The sequence below is a fragment of the Diabrotica virgifera genome, chromosome 9 (assembly GCF_917563875.1).
Source record: "Diabrotica virgifera virgifera chromosome 9, PGI_DIABVI_V3a".
Taxonomy (NCBI): Eukaryota; Metazoa; Arthropoda; class Insecta; order Coleoptera; family Chrysomelidae; genus Diabrotica; species Diabrotica virgifera.
Genome location: NC_065451.1, coordinates 63,667,709 through 63,681,165, shown reverse-complemented (window position 1 = coordinate 63,681,165; position 13,457 = coordinate 63,667,709). Strand labels below are relative to the sequence as shown.

The window sequence follows — 13,457 nt, the reverse complement described above, 5'->3', positions numbered from 1 at the left end:
CTGACAGATCATATAAAAAATAGATAAAGTAAATTGATTGTAAAGCGGTAGCGATTAATTTCATTTGAGGAGCTAAACACGGGGAGATTTGCATGATTTTTTTACAAAAAAAAAAAAGAGGGCCAACTTTCTTTTGAGCGCAACTCGCTTATTTTTAATGCTAGAAACTTTTGTGAACAATTCTATTAAATCATGTTATAAACACTTTAAAAAAGTTTAAATAGGTTTTTCCCGAAAAGTGCTTAATTTTTCGGTGATTTCACCTTGAAATATTCGATTTGGAATTAGACGCACAAGAACGTATTTTTCATGAGCTACAACTTTGTTTTTACTCGATTGAAAGACTTTACTGATACACATTTTTTTTTTTTAGTTTTTTATAAGCTACACTTTTGCTAAGGATATTTTTTTCGATCAAGTATTTACTTTTTGAGTTGTTTGCGAAAAACCGTCCGAAAACGTAGTTTTTTTGTCGAAAAATAAACATTTTCAATCGAAAATAACTCGAAAAGTATTGACTAACATAAAAAACTCTAGAACAAAAGTTGATTAAAATCAGTCAATTTATCCATTTCCGGTCTTATCTTGAATATATGTTTTTTCACCCCCGAAAAGGGGTGATGTCACCCCCCAAGTAAAAGCAACCAACGGCACAATTTCAACTTTGAAGTGGAGGGTAAGTAGAAACTATATCCAAATTTTCACGCAATTCGGAGTTGTCCCTGAAAATTACACGGTATCGCCGTATTTCCCGTTCATTTACTGGGCTAAGTGTGTATAACAAATTTACTCAGAAACCATCATCGTCATATTGGCTCGACAATCTTGTGAATCTTGGCCTGCTCACAGAGAAGTCGCCATTCCCGTCGATTCCTAGCAACTTCCCTTGAATCTTATGCCTGTTTGCACTAACAGATCTTAAGCTTAAGACGTGCCTTAAGCTCAGCTTATGCAACATATAGGGATGGTCACAAGCTCAAGCTCGAGCTTAGCTCGGCTCGGCTCGTTTGACGAGCCGAGCTTCGAGCTCAAGCTGGTTTGTTTCTTGCGAGCCGAGCTTTCCTTAACGAGCTTGTCAATATTTCAACTAATATTCTAATACTTTTTCTAATTCATTTATTTCTACTACAACTGATACTTTTGTTTCATGACTACACATACCGGGTGGTGAATTGGAAAACGGGCCATAGGAAACTTAATGTAAAATTCTAAATTGTTGAATTCCTGCTTCCCTAATTATTTTACATTAAAAGTCATGAGAAACTATTTGTAGGGGATTAAAATCTGTATTAAAAACAAAAGTTAAAATTGTTCTACGATTTAAAGAGTCCAAAATTTTGAAAAATAGAATACATTTGCCATACCTAAGTGCGTAAAAGTAAGGCCACACGTTACTATTTCTGACAGTACGCAAACTATTGACTGAATAAAACATCTTTATTATTACTACTTTCTCCTCAACTGAGGACATCTTTTCGACTTTATTGTTTTTTAAACAATAAAAACGATAAAATAGAAATACTGACAGTTCAAAATATTGTTAACATAATAATTTCATTGTGACCGAAGGCAACCTTATACACATTATTGCACTGTGTGTGGCCTAAATTTGGCAAATACTTTGATAAAATTTATTATATTTTACAACATTTTGGAATGTGTTTAATTCGTAGAACAATTTTAACAATTGTTTTCAATCGAGTTTTCAATAAAGATTTTAATCCTCTATAAATAGTTTCTCATGTCTTTTGATGTAGAATAATTAGGGAAGCAGGAATTCAACAGTTTAGAATTTTACATTGTGTTTCCTATGGCCCGTTTTCCAATTCATGACCCTGTATATATTTTCAATATACAGTGTCTCCGTAAAATATGGAATAAATTACAGCCGAGTCAGGTTCGGCTCGAAATGACACGAGCCACGAGCTCAACCTGCAGCTCGAAGTTCAAGCCGGGCTTCTATCTCGAGCTCGGCTCGAAATTTCGAGCTCTCGAAGCTTGTCAAAAGCTCGGTTCTGCTCGGCTCGAGTCCATCCCTAGAAACATACTCGTTGCACCATTAAGTCTTAAGGGGCGTTTAAACACAGCGATAAGTCACAGCAACTAGTTGTGATGACAAGTTGCTGTGATTTGTTGAGATTGAAACGCTGTTTAGACGCTGCGATAAGTTGACCACAACAAGTTGAAGAGGGGACCATTGTGTACATTAGACCCTTTTAGACCCTTCAATGAATTATAACTAGTTTTCATCCTAAACAAATAGATCCTGTTACTTTCAAAATATAAAGGTTGGGTATGTTATACAGGGTATTTACAAAGTTATAACCAATTTTATATGAAAATCGTAACAAGTTCAACTCACTGTATAAATAAAAATAAGCACAACGGCAATGGTTTATTGATGCCATATTTTTTTATTTATTGTCAAAATTTTTAAAAATGATTGATATTGCTAATTTACTTTATATCTAATAAAGGGCGAGTTAAAACTCAAGTACATTATTTTTTCAGTAAAATTTAAATGGGATACCCTGTATTTTATATCACTATTAAAAAGTACCATTACCATACTTTCATTTGTATACAACATTCCCTATGCGTACGTTCAGAGTGGAGCGAAAAAAGAGTGCGAGCCAAGAGCAAAGAGCACGAGCAAAGAGCAAAGAAGTGCACAGAATGGAGCGAAGAAAGAGTACGAGCAAAGAGCAAAGAAGTGCTAAACCAGAGTGGAAGTTGGTAGTTACGCGAGACGAGAGTTTAGTTCTTTCCCACTCGGCAGGCATATATAGTTATTTTCTTTTTTTTTTTTAGAAAACTCCTCATTGAAAACGTGGTACTTCCTAACTCGCAGAAAATGTTAGAGAATTCATCGTAAAGGCAGGTATATATATGCGCTCTGCTCGGTGTGCGAGCCGCTCGCGCGCAGCATGTTCGTCAGATTAGTACGTGTTTTCAAGTGGCGCACAAACGGCACGCACACGGCGCACCACAATCTAACTTCTGTCGGTTTTCCAACAAAAGCTTTGATGGTTCGCAATACGTATTTGGACGGGTTTCCGAGTGGTTTGTTGGTTTTGGCGCGCCTGAGTTGAAAATATCATAAAAACATTCATAAATTAAAAATTAAACTTTGTTTCTGGTGAAGCAACACAGTTGGAAAAAGCAGATATAATATTATAATTGTCACCGGAAAGCGAAAAAGGTAACGCACAACTTGAAAGAACCTATAGATTTCTAGCTTCGTTTCTGGTGAAGCAACGCAGTTGGAACAAACAGATATATTATTGTGCCACCGGAAAGCGAAAAAGGTACCTCACAACTTGGAAGAGCCTATAGTTTTCTAACTTCGCTTCTGGTGAAGAAACGGAGTTGGAACAAGCAGATATATTATAATTGTGTCACCGGCAAGCAAAAACCTAACGCACAACTTGGATGAACCTATAGTTTTCTAACTTCGTTTCTGGTGAAGCAATGGAGTTATAACAAGCAGATGTATTATAATTGTGTCACCAGAAAGCGAAAAAGGTAACGCACAACTTGGAAGAACCTATAGTTTTCTAACTTCGCGTCTGGTGAAGCAACAGGGTTGGAACAACCAGATATATTATAATTGTGTCACCGGAAAGTGAAAAAGGTAACTCACAACTTGGAAGAGCCTATAGTTTTCTAACTTCGCTTCTGGTGAAGCAACGGAGTTGGAACAAGCAGATATATTATAATTGTGTCACCAGAAAGCGAAAAAGGTAACGCACAACTTGGAAGAATCTATAGTTTTCTAACTTCGCTTCTGGTGAAGCAACAGGGTTGGAACAACCAGATATATTATAATTATGTCACCGGAAAGTAAAAAAGGTAACTCACAACTTGGAAGACCCTATAGTTTTCTAACTTCGCTTCTGGTGAAGCAACGCAGTTGGAACAAGCAGATATATTATAATTGTGTCATCGGTAAGCGAAAAAGGTAACTCACAACTTGGAAGAACCTATAGTTTTCAGGGACTACCTTTTTCGCTTTCCGCTGACACAGTTATAATATTATCTGCTTGTTCCAACTGCGTTGCTTCACCAGAAACGAAGTTAGAAAACTATAGGTTCTTCCAAGTTGTGCGTTACCATATTCGCTTTCCGGTGACACAATTATAATATATCTGCTTGTTCCAACTGCGTTGCTTCACCAGAAACGAAGTTATAAATATATAAGTTATTTCAAGTTGTGCGTTACCTTTTTCGCTTTCCGGTGACAATTATAATATTCTGCTTGTTCCAACTTCGTTGCTTCACCAGAAACAAAGTTAAATTTTTAATTTATTAATGTTTTTTTTTATATTGATAACGATTTCCGAAGTGAAAGTTGAAACGTCAAGTAAACTTGATTTCAAACTCGAATTGTGGCTTATGTCCAAATAAAATAGTAAATCTTATTTTGTATTTCTCACGCCGGTAAGAAGACAACAATGAAATGACCTTTTTTACATTGGTCCACATGTATATTTTTTATTTCAACTTCGAGATGGATGACGTCACTAGTATGTAAATGCCAAAAAATCATAATTTAAATATAAAAATCGACCTGTTTCCGGATTTTTTAGTCGTCGGTTTACGAAATAATGAATCTATTCCATTTGGTTTTGCCACACTGTAGAACGTAGAACTTTGGAATCCTGAGAAAACTAATAGTATTTTTGAGAAATTTAAACGCATAATGAAAGATTTGCCTGGATGACACAATATGGAGAAATAAAAATATTGGAAAAGATATGAAAGGCAGAATTTACAAAACAGTCATCAGAACAATAATGACATACGCGGCAGAAACACGACCCGACACAGAGAGGACAAAAAGATTGCTCGAAACAGCGGAGATGAAAACCCTTCGAAAAATCGATGGTGAGACTCTATGGGACAGAGCTAAAAGTGCAGATATACGACAGAAGACAGGGTAAGAAACAGAACAATAGAATGGAATGACCACATAAGCCGAATGACAACAGAGTAGTCAGGACAGCGAGAGACGGTTTCCCAATAGGCAGACGATCAGTGGTAAGACCACGAAGACGATGGAACGACAACTTACTAGAGGCACATTGAAAAAACAGACAGTCATGTCTATACAAAAAGAAGAAGAAGAATAATAATTTATGAAAATTTTGATAATAAATAAAAAAATGGCATCAATAATCCATTGCTTTTGTGCTTATTTTTAATTATACAATGAGTTAACTTGTTACAATTTTCATATAAAATTGGTTATAACTTTGTAAAATACCCTGTATAACATAACAATCCTTTATACATTTGTAATGGCGAAGTTAAGAAGATTTTGAATATAAAATAAAATACAGGGTGTTCCAATAAAAAAAAATTAAGTTTGGTCTGCCACTATGTTATCGAACACCCTATGTAACATTCTAAATAATTTTATAAATGTGAATCTCAAAGTTGGCTACAATTTTTGTTATTAACTTTTATTGCTATCTATTACTATAACGGATCTACGTAGCTTTACCCCACTAATCAATCACCCTGTACATTATTTAATTGGATATGTAAATAAATTCTAATTCGGTAAGATTCTCCTAAATTGATGCAAGCCAAGTCCAATGATAAATCGCTGTACCGTTTAGACACGACGATAAATTAAAACAACTCGATCCTTGTGAAAGTTGATGCAATCCGATACCAACCTCAACCCAACTCCAACTTTGATAAGTCGTGCGATGCACCGTTTACACACAATGATAAGTTGCAACAACTCGATTGACCTTGATAAGTTGTTTGATTTATCGCTGTGTTTAAACGATCCTTTAGATCAATTTTCAGCTTGCCACAATAGATTGCCACGTGGATTGCATCTTAAACTCCGTCTGAGTTAAGTCACAGTATAAAGAGGTTCCACAGTAAAACCACTCCTCTGTCGGCGCTTTGATCTCAAGAAGTAATACCGGCAGTACGCAATTGGTAATTCACCAGTGGTGGATGCGGGTTTTCCCTGTTAAAATCCGTACGTTTCTATGCGACTAGCAATGCGAGAGTGGGGCAAAAGCGACTAAGAACATTGCGCGGTCCCATGCGCGACTAAAGATTATAATTATACTTCAAATTTTTCGGAGAGTGGTTCTACTGTCCCTCTTTATACTGTGGTTAAAACGTGCTTATATAAGAATCGAAAATTATGGTGCAACGTAAGACGTAAGTGAGACTTAAATCAGCGCTATCTATAAGCTGAGCTGGGCTAAGCTGGAGCTTAAGATTTTATGGTGCAACCAGGCATTAAGGTCTTCTTTCACGTCATGACTCCATCTACTACGCGGCCGTCCTTTACTTCTGCCTGTTGTTCTGAAGCTATTTCCTTGTGACATTTTTGTAATCAACTATTCTAAATGGGAAATAAGCCACAATTTAACTAAAAAAAGATTTTATTAACGTTTCGACGTCCAAATCGGATGTCGTTGTCAAAATACAAAATATTAAATAAACTAATTAATATTTTGTATTTTGACAACGACGTCCAATTTGGACGTCGAAACGTTAATAAAATCATTTTTTAGTTAAGTTCTGGCTTACTTCCCATTTAGAATAGTTGATTACTTCTGCCTTCTGGGTTTGAGAATGCCGATCTCTTCGTTAGCAGACCAGGACAAAGAAGAACTTGTGAGGTTGGTATGGTATTGATACAAGCATGCTATTTAGGGTGGCAGTGAATAAAATTAACATAGATATGATAGCAACCAACGTTCTGAAAGGACATGGTACAGAAAAAGAAACATCTCTTCGTATAGGAACTCATTATCTGACACCTTAGCAATGTGTCCAGCTAGAAAATAAATAATCTTCATTATGTGTCTATCCGAGACTAATGTTGCCGATCATCATGACAAGCTACTATACGTTGTGTTGGACCAGGTACTTAAGTTCTTTAACTAGAATGCTCTTCTTCTTTTACCCCGCGTTCCAAATATTGCTCCTTGCAGGATGGCTTATAGAAGGGCATGTCTGGGTTGATTTCGCATAATGTAATAAAGTATTGTTACTATCGATATTTGGGGTGGTCAGTAACACCCGGTTTTTCTTCATTATTCTGAGGACCTCCGCATTTGTGACTCGGTCAATCCACGGGATCTTAAGTATTCTTTATTGTAGCCACATCTCAAATGCTTTCAATCTTCTGCACATATCTTCGTCCAAAGCTCCACGTTTAAACACCATAAAAAAGGGCACAGAAGACGGAGCATTGCAGCATCTTTATTTTTGTACCAAAAGAGAGGTTCTGGCTCTTGAAGAATGCCTCCACCCGGGTATAGGTGGATCTAGCTTTTCCGATGCGTGCTTTTATCATTTGGTTGTTGCTCTATTCTTCATTTATTATGGTGCCAAGGTAGTTGTAGTGACTCACTCTTTCTACAGGGGTTTAGTTGATATAGAGTTGCCCTTCTGTTATCTTTTTCTTGCTAATGATTAATGATCATGAGCTTTATTTTCTTTACGTTTATATTGAGTCCATATTGTTGACTGTAATATGTGATTTTGATCTTAAGAACTTAAAGGTTTTGTAGGTTGTCCGCAAATACTACGATCTCGTCTGCATATCTGATGTTTAACCGGTACCCGTTTATTAGAATCTTTTTCGGTGCCATGCAAAGCTTCGATAAATATTCTTTCATAGTAGTTATAGATTGAAGATTCGAGAGGACAAAATACAGCATTGCCTCGCTCCACGCATTATTTTCATAATATGTTATATTCGATGGAATCACTTTCAACTCTAAAATTCGCGGTCCGATTCCAGTAAAGGTTTCTAATTATGATTTTCAGATCTTGGTTGTTAATTCCTGCTTCTGTTAGTATTTTAATCATCTTGGCTTAGTATACTCGCCAAACGTTTTTTCTTAGTCAACCAGACATGCCTATACGTCGCAAGTAACTTTTGTGCATCTGTGGTGTAAGAATTTTACTGAGAACAACGCCTCTCTCGTACCAACAGCATTATTTAAGAACCCGAACTGGTTGCAAGAAATTTGAAAAGGACAAATGACTGACACTGCAGAAAAAGGTGTGCTACTGTCATCGTTGTTCAATATTATTATTAAAGCTGTAGCAGAAGCAGAAATTAATAAATTAGTAGGCGCAATAAAAAGTAATAAATAATGATTAGTAGGGGCAATATTTGTATTGTTAAATTAATAATAAAAGGCAGTACTTAATAATATGTCGGTCTTGACGGCCCAGTTAGCTGGAGCTCAGTCGATCGACAAGTTTAGTGGATTTGCGATTTGCGGTCGCTGGTTCGAGCCTCAGCTAGGTCATGAAATTTATAAAAGGCCAACGCCGTAGTATAAAACTCAATAGAGTCTACGGCTTGGTCTGGAATAAACTGGCGTCTGATCGGCCTATGGAGGAGCGGTACGGGAAGGGATAAGGGCTTCCGGCTTGGTGATACTCCTCCATAGATCCCTACCGAAGGGCGTTGACGCCTAAGAACGGTGTATACATACATACTTAATAATATTCTTCATTGATGATCAAACTTTTTTGTATGCTTTCGAACCATTTGTTAAGGTATATGTTTGAAAGTCATTTTTGATATCAAATTTTGTAGGCTAATTCGGTTTTTTAATAACTCTTTGGCGAGACATGTAACAGCTGGCATTGTTTTGATGAAGAATAATCTAACGGGCTCCTTGCTTTTCCTTATTTCACTAAAGACTCCGAGCAAATAAGTGGATTTGTACCATTTTTAGAGTTGACCATTGTACCATTGTACCATTCCTCTAAAGGCGCTGTTGCCACATGTCCACTTTCCGAATAAACAGGCGATAATACAATAAGTCTTTGTTTGGGTTCAAACAAATTTTGTTAGATTTAGTTCATCTTGGGACACCATACGTATAGATCCATATAATTACATATTTGACCCATACAATTTTATAATGAAGGAGGGTGTTCCAGTCAAGATTTTTTCTAATAAAATTAGACAAAATAGTAAAAGTTTTAGCGTATACTTCCATTCAACCTCAGTTCATGAATGATCGTATTCGATCATTCAAACAAACGAGCAAACAATTCACTTTTCGCTATAAATATATTATAAATCAGCGGTTCTCAATATTTTTGAGTCATGTACCACTAAATACTTTTTATTATTTTTGGTACCACCTAACTGAAATACCTATCTAGCTAGGTGATCTAATTAACTATAATAGTGGTGCTGATTTTGTCTGTTTATGCGTTTTGTGCACCACCTCAAGTAAAAGTGACGTCATGGTATGTCATTGATGAAATAACTTATTGACGCCCTATACAATATTCGATTATCTATTACGTAAGTATCTATACATTTTAACGTTTATTTATAGCACACCCTGTATTTTGCAGAATGGAAAAATCAGTAAATTGTAATTTTGATTTAACAATGTTCACATTAATAATTTGACTTATATTTGACAGTTGACAGTGCTGCTGTACCTACTTGTTAGATTTAGTTTTCTAATAAATTGTGTTAGTTACATAAATAAATTAGGTAAAAATGAAAAAATAACCTGTTATTTGAGGAAGGTGGAAAAATCATATGTATAACATATGAGTAAAGTGCCTTTTCCTCCCTTGTTATACAATTTTAGTTTTACTATACTTTTCCTCCCGAGAATGAAGTTTACTGCCCGACGCGTAGCGTCTGTAGACATTTTAAAAATGTCTAGTTGTTCTTGCCGGCGCTAGGATTTGAACCCCGGCCTACCAGCACGCGAACCAAGCATACTACCTCCTGAGCTACGCCGGCCCTGTTAAATAGATGTGACGTTTAAAATATTCCGGGATTTAACTTCAGGCATCACAGGACTCTTCCCATGTTGGTTGCACAATGTCCAGAGGATAGAACCTCACATAACTAGTCCAGGGCGCATCTGTTTCGAGATGGACGTTGAGAGGTGACTCAAATGTTTTTGCAGAAATTGCTTGAAAATAAATCAAATAATAATATTTGAGTTATCCTCCCTCTCAAGAAGGTTCGGAACATTGTTTAAATAATCAAAATGTCAAAAATTGAAGGAAAAATTCGATTTTTTTCTTCGTTTTTTGATTATAACTTTAAAAGTATTCATTTCCGAGAAAAGTTGTACTGACATAAAAGTTGCGTAATTAAATTTCCTACAATATAGAATTGGTCAAAAATTAAAAAAATAGTCACCCTTGCGAAACCATATAAAATTTGCCATAATTGCGAAAAAACCATACAAAAACAAATATTCGCATTTTACGTTTTTCAACCATTTATGCTACACTTAGGACCTTCATATTTCACCCAGAAAAATCTTATGATACAGTAAAACAATACTGTAAATTTCATTAACATCGGTTCAATAGATTTTGCAAAATAAATTTTGCAATCCAGCTTTCGCAAAAAAAAAAAATTATTTTTTCAAAATGTCACAGGACTGAAAATAAAGCAGATAGCAAGTTGAAATTTTTTTTGCTTATAGAAGTGTACTGTGCCTTTCAGTTGCAATTTTCAAAATTAAAATCGATTAATTACCACGCCGTCAGAAAATTTTTGAAATAAACAATAATTTTTGGTGCTACGCGCAGGACAGCGGTGTTTGATTCACACAAGTTGATTTCCACCAAAATTTCTTCCTATCTTTATCTAATATATTATTTTCTTACTCTATATTTTGTTGTATTTTAATATTTTAATTCCACAAAAATCAAACTAATTTTATTATTGTTTGTGAAGTATTGTTTAAACAATTGCATATGTTTAAAAATAATAAACTTTTATTCTCTAAGTTAAAATATATGAACAAAGAAAGTTTTTGCTAATAAAAGTGTTATTTCAAAGGATAGAGTATGTGTTTTTATTTTGCAATAAACAAATTTATTTATTTATATTGAAATGTAATAAAAATTAAAATGTATCAATCATTATCAAAGGTCATTGGAATGCCCAATCAAAGAAAACTATCCGCTGTCCTGCGCGTAGCACCAATAATTAATGTTTATTTAAAAAAAATCGTAACTTCGTGGTAGTTAAGCGATTTTAATTTTGCAAAATTGCAAATGAAAGGTACAGTACACTTCTATAAGCAAAAAAAATTCAACTTACTATCTGCTTTATTTTCAGTCCTGTAACATTTTGAAAAAATTATTTTTTTACGAAAGCTGGATTGCAAAATCTATTGAACCGATCTTAACGAAATTTACAGCATTGTTTTACTGTATAATAAAGTTTTTTAGGGTGAAATACGAAGGTCCTAAGTGTAGCATAAATGGTTTAAAAACGTAAAATGCGAATACTTGTTTTTATATGTTTTTTCACAATTATTGCTATTTTGCAACAAGGGTGACTATTTTTTAAATTTTTAACCAATTCTGTATTGTGGGAAATTTAATTACGCAACTTTTATGTCAGTACAACTTTTCTCGGAAATGAATACTTTTAAAGTTATAATCAAAAAACCAAGAAAAAAATCAAATTTTTCCTTAATTTTTTGACATTTTGATTATTTAAACAGTGTTCCGGACCTTTTTGAGAGGGAGGATAACTCAAATATTATTATTTGATTTATTTTCAAGCAATTTCTGCAAAAAAATTTGAGTCACCTCTCAACGTCCAAATGTACTAATATTTTTACAGATGGGCCCTGGTCTAAACGGACTTTAAATGGAAACTCTGGCCCGAGTCTCGAGTGATATACATATAGGCTCTCCTACTACCTACTAGTGATATACATATAGGCTCTCCTACTACCTACTAGTGATATGTAGAGGCAAAATGCAACAAATAGAACATCACAACTATACCGTAGAGCATGAAGAGAAGATTACCACGTCCTGGATTGTCAAATGACCTCATCAAACACTAGGTCAAGATACAATCTCATTTTTCACGATGGAGAATAGAAAAAATGAAGCATGGACCTACATCTAAAGATAAACAATCGTGATCGATTAGACTTACTTAAGTAACTATAGACGTCTCAACAATTCACATGTTGCACACTCAACTCACTAAATCTCTATTATAATTCGTCGAATCTATTATAATGCAGTTCCTTCTGTTTATCGACTGATAAAGTTAATTATCTCGTGATACTTAGATAATATTTTATTTGAAACAGACAGTTCTTACTCTATTCGCGTTCGTGATATGTGATAAAATTCGCAAAAAGATGTTTATGGACGATTTTGATTGGTATGGTAAGTAGATTTGTATTAGGAATATGATGTAGTGGTAACTCCAACACTTTTAATTGGAATGTATACACGCTTTAGCTTATTATGTTCCGAAGGCTAATCGTTCCGTTTTGGAGCTTTTAAGATTAATTTTAGATCTGAAACATTTCCATTTGGTTGTTGACTTTCGTTGTCTCTTTTTAAAAGGCTGTTTGATTCTTATATTTTATTTTGTCTTATCTTTCCAGCAGATCTTTATCTGTACCTTGTCCTGCTGGTTTCCAGTAATTTTTGGCGTGTTTGAATGTTCCAAAACCGACGTATAGGTCTGGATCCCGCGTACCAAAAAAGTTTATTAACAGCAAGCTGAAAATTGGTTAATAACTTAGCGGTATCTAGTCGGACAAACTGTGATGTATAGGAACACTGGAACAGGGGAAGTTTTAATTGTGGAACGTGTCATCGTGACAAGTTTATTGTTTTTTGTTATTTGTTTTTAAGTTTATTCGATAGCAAACTTTATATAATACTAGCTGACCCGGCAGACTTCGTACTGCCTCAATAGATAAAAACAAACTTTTGTATACAATAAACTTAAAATAAACAAAAGGAATTCGTAATTAACAAACAAAAAATGCTCGATGTGAATGAGGTTTTATTATTATTTTTAATTAATTACACATGATGTTTGAAATAATAAAGTTTAGTTAGAAGTAACAAAATAAAGTTTGTAGTGCAACAGTTACAATCTTAAATTTGTTTATCTTATAATGAATATAACAGCTTTATTATATCTACATTCAAAACAACCCTCTATTTATGATTGGGTTCGGAGAGATTCCAAGTCTATAGGTGTTGATTAAATAAAATTAAATTCAATTAAAATTAAATAAAAAAGTAAACGAAGTAAATTAAAATTAAATGAAATTGAATAAACGTAAATAAAAATAACTAAAACTGAATAAAATTAAATACAAATAAATAAAATCATATTAACTTAAATACAATTAAATAAAGCTAAAAAAAATAAATAAAAATAATAAATAAATTAAAAAATAATAATAAAATTAAATAAAAGAAAATATAGTCTAATAAAAATAAATAAAATTTAATAAAATGAAATAAAATAAAATAAACGAAAATAAATAAATACTTAAATTAAATAAAATTAAACAAAATGAATTAAAATTAAATCAAATTTTATAATTTGCTGCTTGTTCTTTTCGTGTGCTCAGAATTTTTCTCCTGCTTACGGTTCCGTTTAGAGATATTTTTTGAAAATTTCGCAA

The 13,457-nt window shown here is 34.0% G+C and overlaps 1 protein-coding gene across 11 annotated transcripts in view; it reads left to right on the top strand.

Moving 5' to 3' along the window:
* The window catches only part of LOC114325175 (protein daughterless), a 551,617-nt gene that overhangs the window by 26,362 nt on the left and 511,798 nt on the right, over window positions 1–13,457 (top strand). The window contains exon 1 of one of the 11 annotated variants that reach the window (XM_050662098.1): window positions 12,119–12,192. The exons of the other annotated variants lie outside the window; for them this stretch is intronic. Within the exon in view, the coding sequence (XP_050518055.1) occupies window positions 12,165–12,192 (28 nt within the window). The 5' untranslated portion in view covers window positions 12,119–12,164. Of the gene's footprint in view, window positions 1–12,118; window positions 12,193–13,457 lie in introns of those variants that run through there. 11 annotated transcript variants of the gene reach the window in all.